The 27,392-nt window shown below is 39.8% G+C and overlaps 1 protein-coding gene across 1 annotated transcript in view; it reads left to right on the top strand.

The window, feature by feature from the left end:
* Positions 1 to 27,392, top strand: part of ADAMTS3 (ADAM metallopeptidase with thrombospondin type 1 motif 3) — a 285,859-nt gene that overhangs the window by 220,219 nt on the left and 38,248 nt on the right. The window contains exons 5-6 of the mRNA XM_040237040.1: positions 703 to 902; positions 24,543 to 24,626. Coding sequence (XP_040092974.1) covers positions 703 to 902; positions 24,543 to 24,626 — 284 coding nt within the window. The remainder of the gene's footprint in view (positions 1 to 702; positions 903 to 24,542; positions 24,627 to 27,392) is intronic.

Here is a 27,392-nt window from a genome sequence, read left to right as displayed (position 1 = left end):
CCCCTTTGTGACTGATTTTTTTAACTTAAGCATCTCAAAGATTAAGATATATACCTATCATAGCAGCCTGCTATCAGATGAAGGCCAGTAAAATGTGGAAGACCTGTAGTGTCTGCCTAGCAGCATTCACTAGAAAACCATACTTATAAAAAATAAAGTAATATATGGTAACTGATCATCATACCACTAAATGCTGTTGTGTTGCCATGCCACAATTTTATTTTTAAGCTGAAGCTACTGGAAAAAGAAGTGATTTGGGCTTATATGATACAAATTCCATAGTCCATGATGAAAGTAACTTAAGCTAACCACTGTAAACTTATCAGTCTGTGACTTTGAAATTAATAGCCTCCATCTATTTAATAATTGCTTAGCCCACACATGTTCTGTACCCCCACTTCCTGTGCTCTGCACCAAGGATACAGCTGGAGGAAGTCCTCTGTTCCTCGTGCAACCATCCGTCTGGCTGGTGGCACTGCTTTCTGTGCAGGAATACAGTGTTGTTCCATGTTGAGTTTACAGGACATCTGTCTAATCACGTGTGCATATGCACATTATTGAAGGCATAAACTGACAAGCAGCATCTTGGTGACTGTGGATGATAATGGTAGGCCCCCCAAGAACATACTTTTTTTTGTAAGAAGTCCTTAGAAGGCCCATTGGGAAAACTGAAATGCCTGGATTCCTTTTGTTTCTTAATAGAGTCGGATCTGGAAGGCCTTGATGATCTAGGTACTGTTTACAGCAGCATTGACCAGCAGCTGAATGAAACCATGAGGCGCCGCAGACACGCAGGAGAAAATGATTACAACATCGAGGTACTGCTGGGAGTGGATGACTCTGTGGTCCGTTTCCATGGCAAAGAGCACGTCCAAAACTACCTCCTCACCCTGATGAACATTGTGAGTAGTGACTCCCTTTCTGAAGCTTTTTGATCTTTTAATTCACTTCTCCTGTTTTGCTCTGATCTTTTGGAAACCTCTATGAGGTTTTCCATGACTACACCCCACATTCAAAATGTGTACGTAACTGCATTCAATTCAAATATTGATCTACAGATTTAACATATAAGATGCAAAACTAAAGGAAACATGAAGTGAAATTTTCTTTTGTGTGATCAACTATTGATCCATTGTCATCAAAGAGAAATCTTAAATTTAAAAAATTATAGTGGGCTGGAATTATAACATCAATTACGGTTCTCATTTGGTTCTGGGGATAATCAAAACTCTCAGGACTGTCCTTCTGACTTGATGTGGACCATGAAGAATGAGATGGATCTTTCCAGCATCATTTTGCATCCCAGGATGATGAGGAATTATTTAGGCCTAATAACTGTGTGCATGCTTGCTTTTAGAGCTTTTGGATAGAGTAATATTTTTCACCATGATGCAGTTGAATGTAATATACATACAAAGCACAGTCAACTCTTGGCACAGTGCTGCCCTGCAATTATAAAGGACTCTAAATTTGTTCTCTATGTCTTCCTTATGAGCCTTAATCTTATCCAGAAGAAATTTAGCCAGTATCCTCAAACTGATGTCCTTTTTTCCCAGGTGAACTGGCACAGAGCAGTTGAGGAGAAAAAATACATAAGTTACCTGCTTCTAAAAGATAACTAAGATAGTAGTATGCTCTGTTTTATATGTTTTATCTCCTAGAATGATAAAATACCATATTACTCTGGCAAATGTATTACCTAAGCCTATTCTCTCTTTCAGCTTTTGACTTTTAGTGTGATTTCTTTGGGTATCTTGCCTTATTTCCATGCTTAAGATTAGATTTCCAACAATTCTTAATTTTATTAATCATGATTTTATTTATTCTAATATTTAAGCCAATATGTTAAACATATATTCTGTTCATTAGATGCCAATGTATAAAATTCTATATATATTATGTCTCTGTGAAATGGAAAATAGTGTAGACACTCAGACACATGTTTATTTGTTTATTGGCACAGATCCCAGTTATGAAGACTGCTTAGCACACAGAAAACAAATTCCCCTGAAGATGCTACTTTTATTAATACTTGCATCATTCATTGTGCCCCTGGACCACTTTCTTCTACACTGGGGAGGCAGTCAGTCAGGATAGAGTTGTTAGGAAGGCTCTTGGAGTAATGCAGTAGAGATTTGGAATAGTCTTTGTCCTCACAGTACTTATAATTTAGTCAAGGATAAAAGTGATGCAAAAAAATACAAAGGTTGAGCAATAAAAGGCATTCTATTATTAAGACATATCAGTAGGCACTGTATTATAAGTTCTGTAAGACTTTAGAGGGAGCAGCTGTGAAGTGTTGAGATTATCAAATTGGGACTTAGGAGGCAGAGGCTTTAGTTCTAGCTATGTTCCTGGTTGACTTTGTGACCCTAGATAATCATGTCCCTTCCTGGGATTTAGTTTCTGTGTTTATAAAATTAAAAGATTGTACAAGATGTTCAATAATCCTCTAATCCATCAGGAAGCTTCAGGTTAAAGTAGGTCTGTAGGGATTTGTTTCCTGGATTTTTTTGCTTTGTGTTTCAAAGGGCACATGGGATTGTCAAGGTTTTCTAGACAGACTCTGTTAACAGGAAAGTAGAAATGGCTACAGTATATTCACCAGACAGTAAGCTGAGGTGTCAAGGAAAACACAAAAAGTGCTGCATTTTTAGTTTTACAACCATTGCAAAAGATGTTTTGTTTTTAAGGCCATTTAAAAAGTTAGATAATAGGCTGAGTCTCTATCTCCAATACTAGAAATTATTGTAAAGCTAATCGAGCATCAGAGAATGGAACTGGAAGAGAGAATATAATTTTTAAAACTGAAGTTCATTGCATCTGAAGTAATTACTATATGTAGAGGTTTTTAGAAGGTAATAATAACAGTCTCCCCTCCCTTCCCAAGTTCAGAATCGACTGAGTGATAGGCATAGTGAAAAGGCAGATGATGAATACATAGTTTTATTATTGATAAGAGCTGAACTGCACATCATTTAAATGTATAGCCACAAATATTTTTCTTATTCTCAATTAGCTGAGAGCACTTTGTCCCAGCCCCTGCCACTCAGGAACATTTGGCAGTGTTTGGTAGGGAAGATCCCCTGGAGAAGGGCATGGAGAATTCTTGCCTGGAGAATCCCATGGACAGAGGAGCCTAGCGGGCTACAGTCCACAGGGATCGCAAAGAGTTGGGGACAACTGGAACAATGTAGCATGCACTGAGACATTTTTGGTTGTCATAACTGGGAAAGGAAGCTACTGCCACTAGTGAGAGATGCCAGGGATGCTGCAAAACACCTACAACATAAAGGGCAGCTCTACACAATAGGAAATATGAATTATCTGGTCTAAAATATCAACAGTGCCAAGGTTTAGAAACCTTGTTATCAATTAGACAATCTTGCTCACAACCCTCTCTCCCCAACCCCCAATTAAATCAAAGATTTAATAGAAAACCTTTAATTTCAGCTTTTCAATTAAACTTGAAACTCAGTAATTTCAGATTTCCTTTGTAGGATGGGTGGAGAGCTGTAAGCATGACAGACTGAAGACTGAATTGCTTCCTTTCCTCCCTACGCTCCCATTGCTCTGTTGCAGACTGTTAAATCTGTAACACTGAAATGAGAATGCCCTGTCTCAAATTGATCAATTAAATAAGAGTGGGAGAAATGAAAAAAACCAATAATGATATTCTAATAAAACTATCTTGTGGAAATTTGAAGCAAAGGAAATAAGTTGGGTTTTTTGTTGTTTTCCGTGACAAGTTTGGAATAATTAGTAACTTCCTATGCTAGCCTTGTTTTATGGCTTCCCATGGTTATCTAAAATCATGGCTCTCCAAACTTGAGCCCTACCCAAACATAGAGGCTTTCTTTACATGTCACAGGGAGCTTTCCTGGTGGCTCAGATGGTAAAGCGTCTGCCTGCAATGCAGGAGACCAGGGTTCGATTCCTGGGTCGGGAAGATACCCTGGAGAAGGAAATGGCAATCCACTCCAGCACTCTTGCCTGGAAAATCTCATGGACGGAGGGACCTGATAGGCTACAGTCCATGGGGTCCCAAAGAGTGGGACACGACTGAGCGACTTCACTTTCACTTTCACTTTACATGTCACAGAGGTTCAGGCAGAAACTATAGAAGAAAACTGACAGCAAAGAGTCTATTTCCTTGCATTGATTTGGGGAGAAATGGGGGGGTTTACCAGGTGGCGCTAATGGTAAAGAACATGCCTGCCAATGCAGGAGGGGCAAGAGACGCGGGTTCATATACCTGGGTGGGGAAGATCCCTTGGAGAAGGGCACAAGAACTTGCTCTAGTTTTCTTGCCTGGAGAATCCCATGGACAAAGGAGCCTGGCGGGCTACAGTCTATTGGGTCGCAAAGAGTCAAACATGACTGAAGCGATTTAGCATGCATGCACGTGTCCCTGTGATAGAGAAAAGATCAGTTTCCTTTAGTCTTGTTTGGCACCTTTAACTTAGTTAACTAGTCAGCAAATACAATCTTCTTTTAGTTTACCTGATAGTCAAATATAGTTTCCATATCCAAAACCAGGTTATATTTAGCACGCCATTCCTGAACCAGGGGAGTACTGTTAGGTCCCAGTGATTTGCTTCATGGTTGTCTCTTTAATTTAAACTGAACACCTTTTCAAAGGAATGCTCATATTTGTCTCATACTTTATTGTCTTGAAAAGAGTTCTTAAATTATTAAATGTTAAACGTCTGTGTAATGAAAGAATGGATAAGTGAACAAATGAGTGTAAACAACATAGAGGTAGATTGTGAACAGACAGAAACTTTGGATTTGAAATAAGAGGATATAAATGACATAAAGGCTTTAATCAGTTTAACAATATAATAAAAGAAGTGTTTAGAAAGGAATTTAGCATTTGGTCATCTCAATATTTTTTCAAGTATCTTGCAAAATGGAAAATTATTGTGACTTTTTTTTCCCCTAAAGGAGACAGAGGCTTAAAATGTCAATAAAATTGAGGTAAATTTGTACAATTATTTGAAGTTAGTAAAACAATCTGAGATAATGATAATACAGTGATGGTAATCATTAAAAGAAGACAAAGAAGGGGCTTCTCTGGCAGTCTGGTGGTGAAGATTCTGCATTTCCAATGCAGAGGAAGCAGGTTCTATCCCTAGTTGGGGAACTAGGATCCCACATGCTGCATGGCCAAAAACAAAAGACAGTGACTAGCTTCTGTGTTTTGAGAAGGCAATGACACCCTACTCCAGTACTCTTGCCTGGAAAATCCCATGGACGGAGGAGTCTGGTAGGCTGGAGTTCATGGGGTCGCTAGGAGTCAGACACGACTGAGCGACTTCACTTTCACTTTTCACTTTCACACATTGGAGAAGGAAATGGCAACCCACTCCAGTGTTATTGCCTGGAGAATCCCAGGGACAGGGGAGCCTGGTGGGCTGCCGTCGGGGTCGCACAGAGTCGGACATGACTGCAGCGACTTAGCAGCAGCAGCAGCAGCTTCTGTGTTGGTGAACACATCACAGTGCTGGGAGGGTGAGAGCCTGGAAAGAGCATGGAAGCTGTGCACCTCTCCCCACAAGCCTTGCCTTCTGCATCTCTTACGTTTGTCTGTTCCTGAGTTGTATCAATCATTTAAAAATAAATATGTAGGAGGTGCAAGACAATAATGGAAAGGCAAGAGAGTCTTGAGTCTAAGCCTGCCCCTAGCACTATATGGTAGGAGAGCTTGTACAAGTACTAACTTAGGTTCCTCACCAGGAAAATGTGAATAGTGGTGGCTGTGCTCACAGGAAAATTCTAAAGAAGAAAGGAGAGTGTGAACATAGAACGTCTAGCACTGAGGAGTTTAGCAGATGGCCAGTTGACAGTGGCTGTAAAGAACCCAAAGCTCTTCCTACAATTTGCTTTTCCCCCTAAGTTCTACAAAGGGAAGCAGAAGGCTCATCATGTGATGTGAAGAATGATGACATGTTTGCAAGTATCTGCCATGAATCATGGACAGGCACAGGGCTTGCTCCAAAACAAAATGGCAGTTTTGTGAGGGATTTAAACAAGGGCAGCACAGCCCCCACCCTCACTTGATACCCCAGTTTTCCCAGAATCTCAGAGCAGAAAACATCATAAAGGATTTGCTCAGGGTGATATCTGGAGCCTAGGATGGAACCCATCTCAGCACCCAATCTCATGAGCCTTTTGCCACCTATGAGCCAGCACCAGAATCTGGAGAGAAAGGGATGCAGACCTCACTGAGCTGATTTCATTGTCAGTATTAATCTGGAGTAGGGGAGAGGGACAGGCAAAAAACCCTTCCTGGAACCATTTTCTCCAAAAATTAAAGAGTCTTGCATTTTATTGGGGGAGGTGCAACAAAGCCTATTGTGCTCAGGGAATAGACAAAGACCAGTGACATCCTAAAGAGAAAAAGTCTACCCCAGTATTTAGGGTAGAAGAAAACCTTGGAGGAAAGCAACTGCCGTGCTGTGAGAATACTCAAGCATCTCTGTGGTGTGGCTCATGTGATGAAAATCAGCTACTTCTGGCCAGAAGCCAGCACCACTGCCATACACACAGGAAATCCGCCTTCCAAGTGACATCCTTATAGCAGGTGGCGTAGTAGTAAAGAACAAGCCTGCCAATGCAGGAGGCTCAAGAGACGCGTGTTCAGTCCCTGGGTGGGGAAGATCCCCTGGAGGAGGAAATGGCAATCCATGCTAGTATTCTTTCTGGGAAATCCCATGCACAGAGGAGCCTGGTGGGCTACAGTCTGTGGGGTCCCAAAGAGTTGGACATGACTGAGCATGCACGCTCTAGACCCTAATCAAGACTTCAGGTGAGTAGACCCAGCTGGCATCTGACTTTGACTTCATGAGAAAAACCAAGCTGGGACCACCCAGCCAAGTTGTTCCCAAATTTCTGACTCATGGAAACTGTGAGAGAATATATGATTGTTTCTGCTTTAACAAAGTAGAAACAGGTGGCTTTAACAAAGTAGAAGAAGGAGAAGATAGGTTATTGGGAGGTAGGAAGGTGAAACTTCAAGTTCTATTTAATTTTAACTCCAGTTAATCATAGTTTAAGTATAACCAAGAAAAACATTTGAAACATAAGTCAAGAGTAATGTTAAATAGCTTTGGTTTATCTGCTATTTTAAATTAGATAGTTGCCACCTTTTGGACACAAATGTATTTCTTTGTTTTAGGCCCTTATTGCCTAATGATAGTGCGCGTGTGCTTAGTCACGTCCGACTTTGTGACCCCATGAACTGCAGCCCCCTAGGTTCTTCTGTCCATGGGGATTCTCCAGGCAAGAATACTGGAGTGGGTTGCCATGCCCTCCTCCAGGGGATCTTCCCAAACCAGGGATCCCAAACCATGTCTCCTGTATTGCAGGCAGATTCTTTACCGTCTGAGCCACCACAGAAGTCCAAGAATACTGGGTCTGTAGCCTATCCATTCTCCAGGGGATCTTCCCAACCGAGGAATTGAACCAAGGTCTCCTGCATTGCAGGAAGATCCTTTACCAGCTGAGCTACCAGGGAAGTCCAATGATAGTGATGACTGTGCAAATGAGTATGCTAAAGTTCTTTATGTGATTTGTCTTGGGAATCTTGGGATTTGGACACTGGAAAGACAGCTCACTGAGTTAACACTTTCCTCTGGGGTCGCAAGTGAACAGGCCCCAGGTGATTTTAATAAGATTCCTTAAGAGGAAACATGCCCTCCACTGAATCCCCAGCTTCTTTGCAAATAAATCAGTGAAAGTGAGAATCTCCATTTGCCTTCCATCTACGTTTATTTTTAACTCATCCTCTTTCATAGAACTCGAAATTTCTCCCAGACGCATCTATAGAGAAAAAATAAACAGATATGACTGTATTTTAAAACAACACGAGGAGCCATCAGAATAATTTAAATTGAGGGGCATTCTACACAGTAACTGACCTATACTCTTCAAAACTATCAGAATCTTGAAAGAAAAACTGAGGAACTGTCCCAGATTTAGGAACACTAAGAAGATATGGCAACCAAATGTCATAGATTGGATCATAGAGCAGTAAAAAGGTATTTGTGGAACAGTTGATAAAATTTTAAGTGAGTCTTTAGGTTAGTTAATTGTATCACATTAAAATTAATTTTCTAAATTTGTACTATGTATTGTATTATGATGAATGTTAGCATTTGAAGAACTTGGGTCAGGGGTGTATGGAAATTCTTTTTTCTGTATTTCCAATCTTTTATGTAAGTCTGAAATTACTTCAGAATGAGGTTAATGAAAAAAGTAAATGCATTAAAAGAACACCTGATCTGATGTTTGCCCCTGTTTCATTTATTGTAATTTTAACTTTTAAAGGTTATAATATAAAATGCTATTTTTTGAGAGACTTCAAATATGGGTAGAAATGGGTTGTCAGAGAAAGTGATTTATGTGTTTTTGCTTAACCACAGCAGGAAGAAAATATACAATGAATATATGATACAATAGTAAATAAAGTCAATATTAAAATATTAAAAACTCTACTCTTAAACTTTCATTAAAGCATAGCTGACATATAATAAAATATGCATTTTAAGTGTATAGTTTAATAACATTTTATTAAAAATTATTATTATTTTTTGTTTCAGCATAGTGTTCTTGCAGATACTTTCAGAGTTTAGAGCAAATAAATTGAAGCTTCCCTATCCTTCCTTTTCTCAGTAAATGACTCTTTTAGGCATCCACTTATTCAAACCAGAAACCTTCTAGTATAATAGAGGTGTTTCCTCACTTGTGGATATACTTTACTAGGGGAAATTAGATTTGTCAATTATTATGTATAAAATCATCTAGAAAGTGCTAACTGACTGAAAGCAAGTATTGATTCTCTGCTATGGGGGAAGAATACTAGGGTGTCTTTGAACTAGAGGTATGAAGAAGAAGTATGGTTGAATGTTAGAAGTTAGATCTTTGAAGATGAACAACAGGGAATTCCAGTCAGAGAAGATAGTTGAATATTCAAAGTTCCAAATAGATGCACAGCATATATTTGAATTTGACTACATACAGGTTACATGAAGGAGATTAATGTAAAATAAGAAGATGAACTTAGATAGCAATTATAGAACTTTCCAGAGAGGTTGCTCCTCTTTGTTTACTTCTGTTTATAATTTCTTAGCCAACAATGGATGGATATTTACTATGTTTAATACACCGGGAGAATATAAAGAAATTTTTTGTAGATTAAGACCAGGAAGCACAGATTTTGGTAAAGATGATGAAACGAAGACCACTCTTCTAAATGTTAGTTTGATGTGACAGAAGTAGAAGCTGGTGCTATAGGATCATGCCATTTTTTGCTGTTGTTGTTCTGGAACTGGTTAACTTTTACCAAATTATTAAGTGAAAGTCAAAAGGACATAAAAGCCATATGTTCCATCTACTCTAATCCTTTTAGAAGCTAGAATTTCTCTCAGCCACTGCAACACCTAACAGTACTTACCATTTGTCTTGACTCTGGGAATCATTTTCTTTCTTTGCATATTCACTTTTACACCTTTGTATGATAAAGGGTGATGGCATTACTATCTTATTGTTATCCTTTCTTTGTCTCATGCAAAGCTTTCCTTTTTATTATGTATTAATATATCTATCTGTGACAGGATAAAGGAAAGTTAAAGAAGTGTTAATATTCTAATATTGACTAAAATTAACCTACCTAATTTGTTTCTAAAAGCAACCCAGCAAGTAGATCCTGTGTTGGTTTTCACAATCATAATAAATTGGTATCAGAATTTGAAGTCCATATATATTGGGACTAGTAAACAAAAATAGCACATGAGCATAAATTGTGTAAAAGTAAATCTATTCATTAAACATTTATTCAACTATCAGTCCAGTGATTCCTGCCCTTAAGAATCTTATGAAAAAGAAACTCAAGAATCATGGAATTTCCCATTTGGAAGTACCATAAGAAGCATATTATTATTATCCCTTCATTTTATAGATGAGGAAATAACAGCACATATATTCTGTACTATTTTGCTTACAGCAGTTATTGTTGGTCAGATGAAATTAAATGTATTGGCTTCAGAAAACCACATCTTTCCACAATTTCCATTGTGTTCAGAACCAAGGCTATGGGTAGAAGATATCATGGCAATTAAAATCCATCTTTGGTGCCTTTGTTCTTTGTTGGCTCCAAACTTTCTTCCCATTTTTCCTTCCTCCCCCTTCATCTCCATTTTTCTTTTATGGTAATATTTCATTTATCAAGATCAGGGTCAACTGTCTGTTCCTGTGAACCTTTCACAAACCATCCCCTTCTTATTATAAAATGTGTGAATTCCTGGCAGTAGCTCTCTGATAGGTTAAACAACTGTGCTCCTTGAGTACAGTTACTATGCATTTTTAAATTTCATGCTGCTGCTGCTGCTGCTAAGTCACTTCAGTCGTGTCCAACTCTGTGCGACCCCATAGATGGAAGCCCACCAGGCTTCCCTGTCCCTGGGATTCTCCAGGCAAGAACACTGGAATGGGTTGCCATTTCCTTCTCCAGTGCATGAAAGTAAAAAGTGAAAGTGAAGTCGTTCAGTTGTGTCCGACTCTTAGTGACCCCATGGACTGCAGCCTACCAGGTTCCTCTGTCCATGGGATTTTCCAGGCAAGAGTACTAGAGTGGGGTGCCATTGCCTTCTCCTTTTAAGCTTCACATTTACATCTAAAATAGTGTCAGGGCTTCCCTGGTGCTAGTGGTAAAGAACCTGCCTGCCAGTGCAGGAGACTTAAGAGTTCCAGGTTTAATCCTTAGGTCAGGAAGATCCCCTGGAGGAGGACATGGGAACCCACTCCAGTATTCTTGCCTGAAGGATCCCATGGACAGAGGAGCCTGGCAGGCTACAGTCCACAGAGTTGCAAAGAGTCGGACTGAGTGACTTAGCACACACACATGAAAACAATGTCAGCCACATAGTATACATACAATAAAATTGTAACTGATTCAGTATTTTAGCAAATATTTTAATGCTGTGTACCAAGTATTTAGTTGGGAACACAAAAGACATTTTCTGTTCATATTCAGATTATAGATTGGTGGGGAAATCAAGCAAGCACGTCAAAGGTTATGATAAGAGCTCTACAGGGAACCAACAGTTTGCTTAGAAAGAGAATAACAGGGCTAACGAGTGTTAGCCAAGAAATGATGGTTAAGTTGAGACTGAAAAAAGAAGAAAGAGCCATTGAATAAGAGCAAGTGTTTTAGTTATAAAAAGAAAGCCACTGTGGCTTGAGTCTATCATTCAAGGAGTCAGGTGGAGCTTGAAGAAGACGGCAGGCATCTTTCAGGTCATGGGAGGAGACTGAATTCAATTCTAAGAGAATTAGTGGAAAGTCATTGAAAGCCTTGTTGTGTGTTGTAAAGAATAGATGGCAGTGATCTAGGGACAATGAAGACAGATCAATTAGAAATCAATTGTAGATGTCTAGGCAGATGATAGTTTACTGGACAATGACGATTGCAACAATAAGGGAGTATTTCACAGTAGAGTGGCTTCCCAGGTGGCAGGAGACTGGGGTTCATTCCCTGGGTCAGGAAGTTTCCCTGGAGAAGGAAATGGCAACCCACTCCAGTATTCTTGCCTGGGAAATCCCATGGTCAAAGGAACATGGTGGGTTGCAGTCCATGGGGTCACAAAGAGCAGGACACGATTTAGTGACTAAACAGTAGCAGCAGCAACATTCATGTATAATCAATAGAATTTGTCAGTGGATCAAATAGGGAGCTCAAGGGAAGGGAGGAATCCGTCGTGATTTACACTTTTCTGGTTTGAATACTACTGGATAATGGTGCCATTCACATAGATGGGGTGGCCTATTTAAAAAAAAAAAAAAGATTGTGTAGACTCAAGGCTAATGATGCAATCTTTGAAGTCATTAGAAATAATCTAGTTTCAGGTCTAGATTCAGAAGAATGATTTAATGTCATTAAGAATGGGGGTTTATACTACTGCAGAAGGAAATACCAACCCACTCCAGTATTCTTGCCTGGGAAATCTCATGGACGGAGGAGACTGGTGGTCTACAGCCAATGGCTTCGCAAAGAGTTGGACACAACTGAGCAACCAGCACAACATTTAGCCTTTGCTGTGTGCCTGGTCGTGATGTTAAATGCTTCACAAGAATTATGGAAAATTCTTCAACTATAGGTTCATTTTCAGTCCTAGTTTGTAAATTAAGAGATTGAAATGTAAAGATGTAGAAACGTAAAGAACTGGATAGATCCTTCTGCCTTCAGAAATGATTGCTCTTCCTCCCTAGGCTTTACTGCTTCTTGTTGCAAAGTTGATGCATTCTGCTTGTCAAATAAAATTCTGATGTCTTGTTCCTTTATCTTGTTAGAATACCATTCAAGCCCTAACATTGAGAATTCAATTACTTGTGTGATTGAATCAAATCTAACAGGATGATAAAGCAGATTCTGCAGTTGGAGGAGCGGGGAAGGCAGGTATTTTCCTTCCATGTGCTGGAAGTTTCTCGTCACCAACACGTTGTGGTGGCAGGTATCTCTGTCATTTGCTAAGATCTGTGAGGTGATCTGGGTCTGATGTGCCTGTTAAAATGTTCAGTGCCCTGCAGAGAATTGAGTCAATCCCTTAATCTCGGGATTTACCAAGAGGAAACAATTCATTAAAAAAAGGGTAACTCCCTTTTTTAAATGTGTGGGAAAAAAAATCTTGTACTTCCAGGTAATTATTAATCATTAAGAGCATTCAGGTTTTTCCTGTACTAAAATTGGCCACCTATGATGGACAATGAACTGGGAATTCGTAAATGTGTTTTGCTGGATATGGCAAGCTTCCCTGCCTAATACTTTTACAGGAAAATGTATACTCCTGGAAGTACCCTAGTCCTAACAGAGCATTAATGGACTTATTCAAGGATTAGCAAACTAATGTGGTTATCGGTTGCTTAATGATGATTCAATCCCTTCACTGCTTTTAATTTCTTAGCTAGTGTTTCTGAAAATGCTGAATGTGAGTTCGAGGCAGATTTATCTAGGGAGTATACATGTTCAGGCAACTTGAGCAAATCCTGTAGCCATTCTGTGATTTGGGTTATTGTCTTTAATTATCTTTAATCCATTCTTTACATTTGAATTCACATCAGCCCTCCAGACATTTATTCACCTAGCAGACATACCCTCCCATAGGCCAAGTCTTCTTAGATTCTCAGTTCAGTTCAGTTCAGTCGCTCAGTCATGTCCGACTCTTTGCAACCCCATGAATCACAGCACGCCAGGCCTCCCTGTTCATCACTATCTCCCGGAGTTCACTCAGACTCATGTCCATCAAGTCAGTGATGCCATCCAGCCACCTCATCCTCGGTCGTTCCCTTCTCCTCCTGCCCCCAATCCCTCCCAGCATCAGAGTCTTTTCCAGTGAGTCAACTCTTCACATCAGGTGGCCAAAGTACTGGAGTTTCAGCTTTAGCATCATTCCTTCCAAAGAAATCCCAGGGCTGATCTCCTTTAGGATGGACTGGTTGGATCTCCTAGCAATCCAAGGAACTCTCAAGAGTCTTCTCCAACACCACAGTTCAAAAGCATCAATTCTTCAGCACTCAGCCTTCTTCACAGTCCAACTCTCACATCCATACATGACCACTGGAAAAACCATAGCCTTGACTAGACGGACCTTAATTGGCAAAGTAATGTCTCTGCTTTTCAATATACTATCTAGGTTGGTCATAACTTTTCTTCCACGGAGTAAGTGTCTTTTTATTTCATGGCTGCAGTCACCATCTGCAGTGATTTTGGACCCCCCAACAATAAAGTCTGACACTGTTTCTACTGTTTCCCCATCTATTTCCCATGGAGTGATGGGACCAGAAGCCATAATCTTCGTTTTCTGAATGTTGAGCTTTGGGAGGCAAAAATGAATACAATTTAGCTCCTTTTTCACAAGAAGCTAACTCTAGCAGTGAAATAAACAAATCAAGAAGTAATAATAATAAAATGTGATAGTTTCTTGAAGAGATTCAGCCACAAAATACTGTGTAAACATTAACTGAGAAGGAGGGGATGTGGTTTGGCAAGTAACATAACTGGCAAATGAAATCTTCATAGAGGATGTGTCATTTGACTTGAAACTTAGAGAATGAATTAGCATTTCCCTGCTAGAAAAAGAGAAGATGGGTTTGGGAATATGGGGAACAGATTTTATAAAGATTTTAAAAGTGGTAGCTCATGATGTCTTTAGCTCTACTGGAGGTGGAGATGGCAGAAGGTGAGGCTGGGTAAAGACTCTGAGGCTGCCTGTAGAAAAATGTATGTACTATACTGAGGAGTTTGAAATTCACAGTGCTAGTGCAGAAGGTTTATGAAAAGGATTTTAAAGATTAGTCTGTGTTTTAAAAAGAGAATTCAGGATAAAATTGAATGATTTGGAGGAAGAGACTCTGTTAGACATTGTGCTATGAACATAGACACACAGTATTAATATATAAGTGACCAAATTAGGGGACAAACTGTAGTCCATCTGGCTTCAAATTCCTTATGATTTATACTGTCCCTTCCTACCTCAAAAAACTTACCGTCTCCAATGTGGATAGAACACACAAGGTCACAGAGACAGACTGGAGTAAACACACATCATTTCAGCCACCCCTTGTATAAATATGTGCACCTTCCCTGGAATATCCTGGGCCCATCGTTCTAGAAGAAACTCCCTTCATCACAGGTGAAATTAACATGACATAATATGCGAACAGTGCTGCTGTTTCATAGGTCCTTTAATTTTAACGGAACAAGAAATAAATACTTGTTTCCCTGGTTTGTTTCAGCCTTTATTTTTTCAAGGGTCCTACAGCAGAAAAACTTTTTAGTTTGCTAAGCAAATCGTCTTTCTCATTCTTGAAGAAAGAAGTCAGTTCTGCCAGAGCTTTTGGTATGTTTCCAAAGGCTGGAAGACTTCATGAGGCCTTATAGCTGAATTGCCTATTCTTGGTCCACCCAAAGCTCCTTTGATACCTAGGGAAGTCAAAGCATAATTAACCATAAAATAAGAGCCTCATGCTTACGGAGAACAGCTATGTGAATCCGATAACCTGTCCTTCTGGAGAACGAATGAAATGAGCCCAAATTAACCAAATGAAAATATTTGCAAAGGTTTTAAGAGGTGGTTGCAGCAGTTCAACTGAGTAGGACACATACTGAGGTGCTGGATGTGAAGGTGGACAGGAGAGACAGATGTGAGAGGTACTGCAGGACTTGGTAATATACTGACTATAATGCTTGAAGAAGAAAGAATCAAGATGGTTTCATCTTTGGGACTTCCCTAGTGGTCCAGTGGTTAAGAATCCACACTTCCAATGCAGCGGGTGTGGATTTGATCTCTGGTTTGGGGAACTAAGATCCCACATGCCACTCAGTATGGCCAAAAATAAGTAATTTTTTTTAAAAGATGGTTTCATCTTTAACTGTAATAGAATACTCAGAGAGAAGTACAGGAGAGGGTGAGTATACTTTGAGATATATTGATGTATTTCCAAATAGATAGATCTGTTACCAGAGCTGAACAGATGACTGTGAAGCCTAAGAGAGGTGATTCAGTGTGAGATATTTGGGATTCATCAGTCTATAGAAATTGGTTGAAGAAAGAGCAGTGGATGAAATATTATAGAGAAAGTATGTGAAAAGAGGTTCAAAAACAAAACATTGAGACACACTGACATGTGTGGGTGAGCCAGTGGAAAAGGAGCAATTATTAAAATATAGCTAAATAACTTGAATATCATTGATGAATTTGAATAATATAATTGATGAATGTAGTGATAAACAGTACTAAATGCTACAAAATATTACAGGGGGCTTTATTTTTTCATGATGAAGGAAAATTGGGAATATTAGTAAAAGAGGGAAAAGAACCCCAAGAAGGGGAGCGATTAAATACAAAAAATGGCATTGATTTTTTGGAGCAAATAAATATCTTTAAGGAAGTGTGAGTGAGTGGGTGAAGTCACTCAGTCATGTCTGACTCTTTGTGACCCCATGGACGGTAGCCTACCAGGCTCCTCTTTCCATTTTCCAGGCAAGAGTACTGGAGTGGGTTGCCATTTCCTTCTCCAGGGCATTTTCCTGGCCCAGGGATTGAACCTGCATCTCTTATAACTCCTGCATTGGCAAGCGCGTTCTTTACCTCTGCTGCTAAGTCACTTCAGTCGTGTCCGACTCTGTGCGACCCCATAGACAGCAGCCCACCAGGCTCCCCCGTCTCTGGGATTCTCCAGGCAAGAACACTGGAGTGGGTTGCCATTTCCTTCTCCAATGCATGAAAGTGAAAAGTGAATGGGAAGTCGCTCAGTCGTATCCGACTCTTAGCGACCTCATGGACTGCAGCCTACCAGGCTCCTTCGTTCATAGGATTTTCCAGGCAAGAGCACTGGAGTGGGTGCCATTGCCTTCTCCGTTACCTCTAGTGCTGCTGTATATAAAATAAATAGTCAACAAGGACCTACCATCTGGTGCAGGGAACTATATTCAAAATCTTGTAATAACCTATAATGGAAAAGAATATGAAATAAAGAGTATAACTGAGTCACCTTGCTATACACCTGAAAATAATACAACATTTTAAATTACTATATTTCAATTTTTTAAAAATGTAGTCATTATTATTCTGAAATTGAAAGTGAGGGGAAAGGAGTTGACAGGTTAGGAGACAGCTATACCCTGAGTAAAAATATAGAGGACAGGACTGCAAATCTAAGTAGATATGTGTTTGAAACTTTTTGCTCAACAAGGTATGGTTGTGGATAGAATAATATTTTCCCAGTCTACTATAGGATTCGTTTATGTCCAGCCAAAGTCACCGAGGCTGTCTTGTCATTACTTCTTTGCTTTTAGTTAACAAAAAGTCTCTTTAAAAAAATTATACATGTATACCATTTATTTGCTTCTATATAATGTTACTAATGATGGCTAACGATTTTTGTTTTTATATTTGCAAGGCCCAGGCACCTTTAAGCACTGTACATATGTGACCTCCTTTATTCCTCTCAGCAATCCTATAAGGACAGTAGTGTAATTATCCCATTTTACAGATGAGAAGACTGAGGCACAGAGACAAATAAGATGCCCAAGGTCACATAGAGCAAACCCAGGCAGTTTGACTGTGGCGCCCATACCCTTAAGCACTGAGCAATATGGCCTTTCAAGACCTCATCCCTTCGTCCTAAAGAAATATGTTTTGTTTTGTTTTGTTTTGTCAAAGGCAGACAAAGCTGTTCATCAGCTAGTCAGACAAAGCAGGTCAGGGTGTCCTGCCAGGGAAATGTCCTGGGAGAAATTGTCCTGTCAGGGAACAAACCTGGAAGGAATTTTCCTCTTAAGGAAAGGAATACTTGATTTAATTAATCAAGTAAATCAAGTATTCCTAAAATCATTACCTTTCCCCGCCTTCACATTGGCAATCCCTTCCAATTTAAGGTTACCTAAAAGTTAATATCCTATTTTCCCCCATTTTTCAGGTAATTTAATAAATATTCTGGGCTCAACCCTGATCACCTTATAGAAAATCTACCTGTGCTTCTTAGGTTGCCTGACATGGTGACAGGATATTCAGTTTTGCATCAATAAACTTTGATTTGCCTTATGTAATATCTGATATATGACTTCTTAGAATGTTTATGCTTAATGCTTTGCTTACAACCCAAAACACTGGTTATAAATTTCAGCCCTATCTTTTCTTTTCCTATTCAGTTTTTTCCAGTGATTTGCTCCAGCTCCTTTTCATTTTTTCCCAATATATTTTTAGATTATATTGACCATCAAGAAATCCTTATTTGGAGTCAATTTCAAATCTAATTAATTCTTCAGTTCAGTCGCTCAGTTGTGTCCAACTCTTTGTGACCCCATGAACCGCAGCACACCAGGCCTCCCTGTGCATCACCAACTTCCGGAGTCTCCCCAAACCTATGTCCAATTAATTCATTTCCTTAAAATTTACACAAAGGAAAATTATGAAAAAGAAGTAAAGTTTTTTCGAGTTATCTTTATCAGTATGCTTACACATCACTTTCTTAAACTCAGGGGTAATGATTATTCTAAAATTAGATTTGTTTTGCATCGCGACAGTGGTGTGGTCTGCAAGAGTGTAGAAGTGTAGCGAGTGGGTAAAAACTACTGACTCTGGAGCCAGACTGCCTAGGTGTCCATCCTTTACTCTGTGTACTAGCTGTGTGACCTTGGGCAAAGTACTTAACCTCTCTGGGCCTCAATTTTGGTTGATGTAAAATGGAGATAATGATATCTTTAAAGATGTTTCAAAGATTATGCATTACTTGATTAACATAGGTAAAGTATTTAAAACCGTGTCTGGAACTTGGAAAGCTCTGTGTTAATGCTGGTTTTTTGTGTTCTTGATTCTGCTTTAAATTAGGAAAAAGGAGCTTTCCTTGTCACTAAGTGTTATAAAAATGCTTTCTTAAAAAATATTATTTTCATTCATCTTAACATATCCACAATTTTAATTCAGTACGATCTGTTTATTTCTTTCTGTATATCATTTATTGGTTGTTAAAACTCATGATTAATTTATACCCAAATCCTAAGTTTCTTCATGCCTCTCATATAATGTGTTAATTAGATGACACTGAAAAATAATCTACATAAAGATGTCGTCAGTATTTATTTTAAGAGTCCAGTCACTCAGTGTTTTCCTCAGGTTAGAATATTTTAAAATCCCTATTTCATTTTAAGGAGCTTATTTTATTTATGTGTAAATATACAAAAGGCAAACATACCCAGTGTTGCGTAAGTACATTCAGGTGTTTAACACAGCCGCTCCACCCGCCTCTAACATGTGCGTACTGCCCTCTGCTGGAAAAAGTATTTTTGAAAAATAAAATTATTAAATTTTTCCCTTTTTCTTTTTTTGATAATTTAAACTGTATCTTGATTCTATTATTATTCTATTGAGAGTAAATAAATTTACAGTACAAAATTTTTCAAATCCTTTTCCGTGAAAACTAAGATGGGGAGAGTTATGTTTTTTGTTTATTTTTTTGTTTGTTTTTCTTGGCTCTTTTTGGATAGATTGGAAAATATGTTCATAAAACTTTAACACTTTTGGTATGGGTAGGTAGAAGTGTTCTCATGTGCCTTTTATTTTACTGAGGGCAATTTGTGGCATTTTGTTTGATTTGAACAGCAGCTGTGTGAAGCAAAAAGAGCAAGTATGATTATAATTTGCCAGTGAGAAAACAGAGGCTCAGAGATGTTAAGTGACCAACCCAAAGTCATTCAGTTTGTTGGGGGCAGATTTGGGACTAGAATTCAAGTCTTAGAATGTATTTAATTCTGTGATGCTGATTATTTCTGCAACTCTTATCATACCTGTGTGTCTCAGAGCCTAAAAAACTTTACATCCTGTTATTGATTAGGTACATTTTAAAATTCAATAATGGAAAGGAAGCAACTTTTTGAACCTTGAGAGGCAAAATAATAAATGCTTTCCAGTGCTTTGTACAATAGAGACACCTAATATTTGTTGATTTGCCACATTGAAAGAATATTTTATCCTATGTATTGCCTTATATTTGGTTATCTCTATCCATGTTATACTCTGAGACAGTTTCACAAATTTGTGCCAACTTGGAACATTCCAAAACTGATCTTGATTTCTACTGGGGTACTCTGTTAACTTACTAGTCTGGCATAATAGGGACTGTTGTTAAATACTACTTTTCTTTTGGTGAATGGTAAATTTAACCTTTTAAAAAGTGCCTTTTTATTTCATCATTTTATAATATAATATTGCCATTGAGAACATGAATTGTGTCCTTTATATTTTCTCAGTACTGTGCTGACTTTTAAATTTACCAAACAAAAATGAATTTACTAATTTAGGGTGATTATATGTATGTTATGAGTTTCCCTGGTGTTTCAGATGGTAGAGTCCTCCTGAAATGCAGGAGACCTGAGTTCGATTCCTGGGTTGGGAAGATCCCCCGGAGGAGGGCACAGCAACCCACTCCAGTGTGCTTGCCTGGAGAACTCCATGGGCCGAGAAGCCTAATGGCCTATAGTCCATGGGGTCACATGGAGTTGGACACGGCTGAATGACTTTCACTGTCATTTTTCATATGTACATTATACTAACTCAGATATCACAAGCTATTTGTTATAATTGCCACCTTTCATTTATTTTATGACTCTAAGAGTTTTCTGACATAAAGTCTCCCATAGCATTTAAAAGTATCACTGTCACTGCTATTCAGCCATGGTTGTAAGGCCCTCCCTTTCCTGCATCACTTCTCCTCCAGAAATTAATTTAGTTCTTTTAATCTGTTTTTCTTTAGTTTAAAATTATATTGTTCCCCGATTTTGTAAACTCACTAACATTAATTTCAACATCTTTTACATTAAACGCATTTACATTTCAATTATTGATACATTAAGTACATGTTAGGAGAAGGCAATGGCAACCCACTCCAATCCTCTTGCCTGGCAAATCCCATGGATGGAGGAGCCAGGTAGGCTGCAGTCCATAGGGTCGCTGGGAGTCGGACATGACTGAGCGACTTCACTTTCACTTTTCACTTTCATGCATTGGAGAAGGATATGGCAACCCTCTCCAGTGTTCTTGCCTGGAGAATCTCAGGGACGGGGGAGCCTGGTGGGCTGCCATCTATGGGGTCGTGCAGAGCAGACACAACTGAAGCGACTTAGCAGCAGCAGCAGCAGCAGCAGGACATCCCCAGTGGCTCAGTGGTAAAGAATTCGCCTGAAATGCCAGAGACACAGAAGATGTGGGTTCAATCCCTCTGTTGGGAAGATCCCCTGGAGAAGGAAATGGCAACCCACTCCAGTGTGGGGATCACAAAGAGTTGGACACGACTGAATGACTAAGCACACACTAAGTGCATGTTAAAACTTTGTGTGTGAAGCCTTTATGCTAATTCAGAACAACCGCCTTATGAGAAGTCTCTTGGAATGTCAATGAGTTTCTGTCGATGACAGGCCTGGCTTCAGACATTTACTTGTATTGGAATTATTATGCTAGATATTTCTTATCAGATAATCCTGAAGAAGAGGAGCATTCAGTCCTCAATTAGGCATTATGAGATTTGGAGTAAGATAGCAGAATCTGTCCATGGCCAAAAGGGTCATAAGAAATTACAGTTTTGGGGCCAGCATTCAGTTCTCCTTATGTTGACCTGAAATCTCCCCCTTTAACAGTGAACCCATGGTTTTAGTTTTATTTGCTGTAGACATTCAGAGTAAACTGAACCCTTTTTCCATATGGTGGCTATTTTCCTTTTCTTTAGGTTTTCTTTTCTACTTCCTATACTCTTACGTGCTTTAATGTACTTTTCTCCTTCTCACTCAAAATTTTTGAGCTGTTGTGTGCATAAATTAAATCTTTCTATTCTTACCCCAGTCATATATGAGATAGTATATGAGATAGTATTCTTATTCTGTCCATTTGACTGAGACTCAGAAAGATGAAGCTTTCTGAGATGTCAAGAAAGATGTCAACTGAGACTATTAGTGGGTCGTGTCAGACTCTTAGCCACCACACCTCTCCCACCACGTTTTACTCGGCTCCATTTCTAGGTCTCTGGTTACATTCCTGTTTGTATTGTTGCTATTGTTGTTTAGTCTCCAAGTTGTGTCTACTCTTTGTTACCGCCTGGACTGAAGCTGGCCAGGCTCCTCTGACCATGGGATTTCCCAGGTAAGAATGGGTGGGTTGCTATGTCCTTCTCTAGGGGATCTTCCCAATCCAGGGATCAAATCCTCATCTCCAGCATTGGCAGACAAATTCTTTACCGCTGAGCCACCAGGGAAGCCCTCCCATTTGTATACATCTCTTTCATCAGGCAGAACAGACAAAATGAACTCAATGCTACAGATTTACAGTGGCCTCTAGTTGAATTGCTTGGGCATGTGCTACCAGCCTGCATACTTGTGCAATGCAAGAGTGAATTACCGATTGTTTTCACTCCTTGGCTTATCTTGAATAGTAGTTAAATCGGGTCTTACCATTGTACGTGTGTGTGTGTGTGTGAGTTTGTAAATGTATATCTATGTATACATGGGTTTCCCTGGTGGTTCAGATGGTAGAGAATCTACCTGTAATGCAGAAGATCCAGATTTGATCCCTGGGTCAGAAAGTTCCCCTGGAGAAGGGAATGGCAACCCACTCCAGTATTGTTGCCTGGAAAATCCCATGGACAGAGGAGCCTGGTGGCCTACAGTCCATGGGGTCACAAAGCGTCAGACATGACTGAGCGTCTTTACTTACTCACCTTCAACCTACATTTAACACTTTGATATTTATGGTGTTCTGTGTAGTCCGATTATATTCCTGAAACTTTTCATTTGAGATTTCTTGGTCTGTTTCTTGGTCAGTGTAATTAGAAATCCAAACATTTCTTTTTTTAGAGCATTCTATTATCCTTAAGTTATATTTCTTTTTAAGGCTTCTCTATGAGATTTTGCCTATCTTCCCTCTGTGCCTTCTGTCCAAACCTCCTGGGTCTTGAGTTGAGTTGAGGTTCATTTTCCATCCCTCTTTCAGTTATTATGACAAATGTTGGTTCCCTGTTCCTGAGAACAGCTAAGAACTTTGAAATGTAGCCAGATAAAGGCACCATTAGCATTTCCAACTTACTAGCAATTTTTATTCATACCAATTTTGCACTAGCATAACCAGAAAATAGAAGTCACTTTGTTCTTCTGCATGGTCGTACACGTTCAGTTGTGTCCAACTCTTTTCGACTCTTTGGAATATACCCCTCCAGGCCCCTCTGTCCATGGGATTTTTCAGACAGGAATACTGGAGTGGGTTGGCATTTCCTCCTCCAGGGGATCTTTCAGACCCAGGGGTCAAACCCACATCTCCTGTGTCTCTTATGTTGCGGGCAGATTCTTTACTGCTGAGCCTTCAGGGAAGCCAGAAGTCTCTTTAGACTGTCAATGATTGACTGTTTCTGCAGATTAATTAATCTCTATGGTCTTCATCTTCCTCATCTATAAAAATCTGTTAGACTATGACCTCTGAGGTTGTGTAAGTTCTAATATCTATGGTTTTAAAGTATACCAGATTACCTGTAGAAATTTTAATTTAACATTTAAAATTAAATCAAGAGCAATGACTCAACTTTACCCCTCTGAGGTTTACCCAGGACTGATATATGTACTTGAACAGTCATCTTAGTAATCCAAATGTGGAAGGATTTCTTTACTGTAAGACTTCTAAATAATCATTGCCTCAGATGCCCCATTCTTGGGGTGGAGGAGGCATTGGGAGGACCACCCAGTTACTGGCCCACAGGTACCATCACAGCTCCTGCACACCAGCTTCCCTAACAAGAGGTAGCAGCCCTGGTGGTAACAGAGGCACCCTGAAGGACACGCTGGCTCTTTATCTTCATATGGTTGCCATCCCTCATGCTGGCAGATGCTTCACCTGAATTGTGGTCTTGCTATAGCTTTTGTTTGTTTATTTTTTGGCTGTCCTGGGTTTTCATTGCTGCAGGCGGGCTTTCTTTAGTTGTGGCGAGCAGGGGCTATTTTCTAGTTGTGGTGCACAGGCTTCTCATTGCAGTGGCTTCTCTTGTTTTGAAGCATGGGCCCTAGAGCACTTGGGTTTCAGTAGTCAAAGCTCATGGCTTAGTTGTCCCATGGCATGTGGGATCTTCCCGAAGTGAAGTGAAAGTAGCTCAGTTCAGTTCAGTTCAGTTCAGTCGCTCAGTCATGTCTGACTCTTTGCAACCCCATGGATCGCAGCACGCCAGGCCTCCCTGTCCATTACCATCTCCCAGAGTTCACTCAGACTGACGTCCATCGAGTCTGTGATGCCATCCAGCCATCTCATCCTCGGTCGTCCCCTTCTCCTCCTGCCCCCAATCCCTCCCAGCATCAGAGTCTTTTCCAATGAGTCAACTCTTCGCATGAGGTGTCCAAAGTACTGAAAGCAGCTCAGTCGCATCCAACTCTGTGACCCCATGAACTATACAATCTGTGGAATTCTCCAGGCCAGAATACTGGAATGGGTAGCCTTTCCCTTCTCCAGTGGATCTTCCCAACCCAGAGATCGAACCCAGGTCTCCCACATTGCAGGTGGATTCTTTACCAGCTGAACCACAAGGGAAGCTCAAGAATACTGGAGTGGAATACTGGAGTGGTTAGCCTGTCCCTTCTCTAGCAGATCTTCCTGACCAGGGATCAAACCCATGTCTACTGCATTGGAAGGCAGATTCTTAAATGTGATTACTTTTGATGAATTTTATCTGTGGATCATAATACACATGTATTCTTAACACTATAATATTTTAATGAAGCCCTTTTACAGCCTAGTTTCTATATTCATGATACTACAGGGTTTACAGTATCAGTAATTCACATAGCCAGGAATCATTCCAAAGTTAAAAGTAAATGATTTCATTTCAGATATCAGTTTAACTAAAAAAAAAAAAGTGACTTGTCTCCCGTATTTGGGATTACACAGCCATTTCCTCAAGTGTCCATCTCCTAAAGTTCTTTGTGTGGCCTTTCTTCTAGTAATTATCTCCTTTGTTTCTAGGTGAATGAAATTTACCACGATGAGTCCCTGGGAGTGCATATAAATGTAGTCCTGGTGCGCATGATAATGCTGGGTTATGCAAAGGTAAAATGTCTTACTATATGTGAACTGTGAACATCAAAGAGTGGGTTAGCAAACAGATTAGTCTACTGAGGCTATAGTAGATATGTCTCATGTAGACCCCAGTTGCTCTGAATTGAGACGAGAAAACTGCCCCAATGAATGAAGATCTCTAACTTAGAGTAGATAATGAATGATTTTTGTGCTGTTGTCATTTGATGTGTTTACCTCTGTCTGATGGAGTTGAAGATAATTATCCTGATTTTAGGTACGACAATATAATGAAAAAAGAGGATTTCCTTAATTGTGAAGGACAGGGAAGTCTGGTGTGCTATAGTTCGTTGGGGTCACAATGAGTCAGACACAACTTTTCAACTGAACAACCACCACCAGCATTAAATTTATGATTGATTTTTTAATCCGAAACACGTGTGTTGAGTGCCTGCTCTGTGTCAGATGCTTTCTAGGACCTTCAAATATATCTGTGTGTGTCAGGCTGTGAAAGTCACTCAGTCGTGTCCAACTCTTTGTGACCCCATGGACTATACAGTCCATGGAATTCTCCAGGCCGGAAAACTGGAGTGGGTAGCCGTTCCCTTCTCCAGGGGATCTTCCCAAACCAGGGATCGAACCCAGGTGTCCTACATTACAGGCAGATTAACAAAATAATAGAGAGCCTTACTCTCTCATGATTTCTTAAAAGGAATGTTTCACATCTTTCCAATTACTAAAAACGAAGCATACAGTGAATTTTTTTTAAAGGGCATTAATCTTATAATCTTGAAAATGAAGTGTTGGGCCAGAATACATACAATAGGCATTTTTATGTAGTGTAACTTTAGCTGGCTTTAAAATGGCACTAGTTGGATCCCTGTCCTTGGAAATAATGGAATGGACAAAATAGTCTCTCCCTTTGAGGGGAAAACATAGGGGAAGTGACTAACTTGGCAGCTTTCTTGATGTTTAAAATTAAATGTTCCCCTCCCATAGTTAATCCTTCTGATTATGGAACACTAATGAAATATGCATTTAGCAAGAACAGGGGAAAAGTCCATGTGTTTGCATTTTATCATATATGAAAACTTACCATTTCTGGTGAATGGGTGTCATTGATCTTTAGTTCCCCCCCAACAAACCTGACCTACTTTGTGTCTCCAGCACTGAAGGCAAGTCGACTCCAGCTGGAGATGTCAAGAGCCTTCAGTTGGTTGTGAAATGATTTCTTTGGAGAAGTATGTTCCAAACTTTTTTATTAAGAATGTAAACCCTGATAAAACCACCTGCTGAAATGTAACAAAACTCTCAGCCTGTCAAGCCAAGTAAGAACTAATTTGAGGTTCCAAATTCAGTTTCTCGTTCCTTCAGAACTTGCTTTGAACTTTTATCTCCCGATGATATGGACTGGAGGAAGCACAACCTGGAATCAAGATTGCCGGGAGAAATATCAATAACCTCAGATGTGCAGATGACACCACCCTTATGGCAGAAAGTGAAGAGGAACTAAAAAGCCTCTTGATGAAAGTGAAAGAGGAGAGTGAAAAAGTTGGCTTAAAGCTCAACATTCAGAAAATGAAGATCATGGAATCCGGTCCCATCACTCCATGGGAAATAGATGGGGAAACAGTGGAAACTGTGTCAGACTTCATTTTTTGGGGCTCCAAAATCACTGCAGATGGTGACTGCAGCCATGAAATTAAAAGACACTTACTCCTTGGAAGAAAAGTTATGACCAACCTAGATAGCATATTCAAAAGCAGAGACATTATTTTGCCAACCAAGGTCCATCTAGTCAAGGCTATGGTTTTTCCAGTAGTCATGTATGGATGTGAGAGTTGGACTGTGAAGAAGGCTAAGCGCCGAAGAATTGATGCTTTTGAACTGTGGTGTTGGAGAAGACTCTTGAGAGTCCCTTGGACTGCAAGGAGATCCAACCAGTCCATTCTGAAGGAGATCAGCCCTGGGTGTTCTTTGGAAGGAATGATGCTAAAGCTGAAACTCCAGTACTTTGGCCACCTCATGCGAACAGTTGACTCACTGGAAAAGACTCTGATGCTGCGAGGGATTGGGGGCAGAAGAAGAAGGGGACAACCGAGGATGAGATGGCTGGATGGCATCACGGACTCGATGGATGTGAGTCTGAGTGAACTCCGGGAGATGGTGATGGACAGGGAGGCCTGGCATGCTGCAATTTGTGGGGTCGCAAAGAGTCAGACACGACTGAGCGACTGAACTGAACTGAACTGAGCTGACGATAATGTGGTAGTAACTGCGTTCCCCAATGGCTCAAGTGGTAAAGAATCCACTGCAATGCAGGAGACACAGGAGACATGGGCTTAACCCTGGGTCGGGAAGATGCTCTAGAGAAGCAAATGGCAGTGCACTCCGGTATTCTTGTCTGGAGAATCCCATGGACAGAGGAGCCTGCTGGGCTACAGTCCACAGGGTTGCAAAAAGTTGGACATGACTGAGCACGCATGCACATATGCACAGCAGGGTTCCCAGGAATGTCACTCCATTTCTTGGAACAGCAGGATATGAGTGCACCCTCTCTTCATTGCTGTGAGGTTAAAATAAAGGATAGTTAATTTTTTTCAGTGTTAGGTTTATATAATTTGACAGCTCCTCAAATTATATAAACCAGCTTTGATTAAGTTTGAAGCAAAAAAAAAAAAAAAGAAAGAAAAAGAAATTGAAGATCTTTGGCTTTAACATTTCTAGAGAAAAAGTCCCAAATATTTGATAGATTAAGATAGAATCTTCTGTTATTGTTCTTAATATTTATCGAGACTT

This window comes from Oryx dammah, unplaced genomic scaffold (genome assembly GCF_014754425.2).
Source record: "Oryx dammah isolate SB20612 unplaced genomic scaffold, SCBI_Odam_1.1 HiC_scaffold_3, whole genome shotgun sequence".
Classification (NCBI taxonomy): domain Eukaryota; kingdom Metazoa; phylum Chordata; class Mammalia; order Artiodactyla; family Bovidae; genus Oryx; species Oryx dammah.
This window is presented reverse-complemented; position numbering and strand designations above follow the sequence as displayed.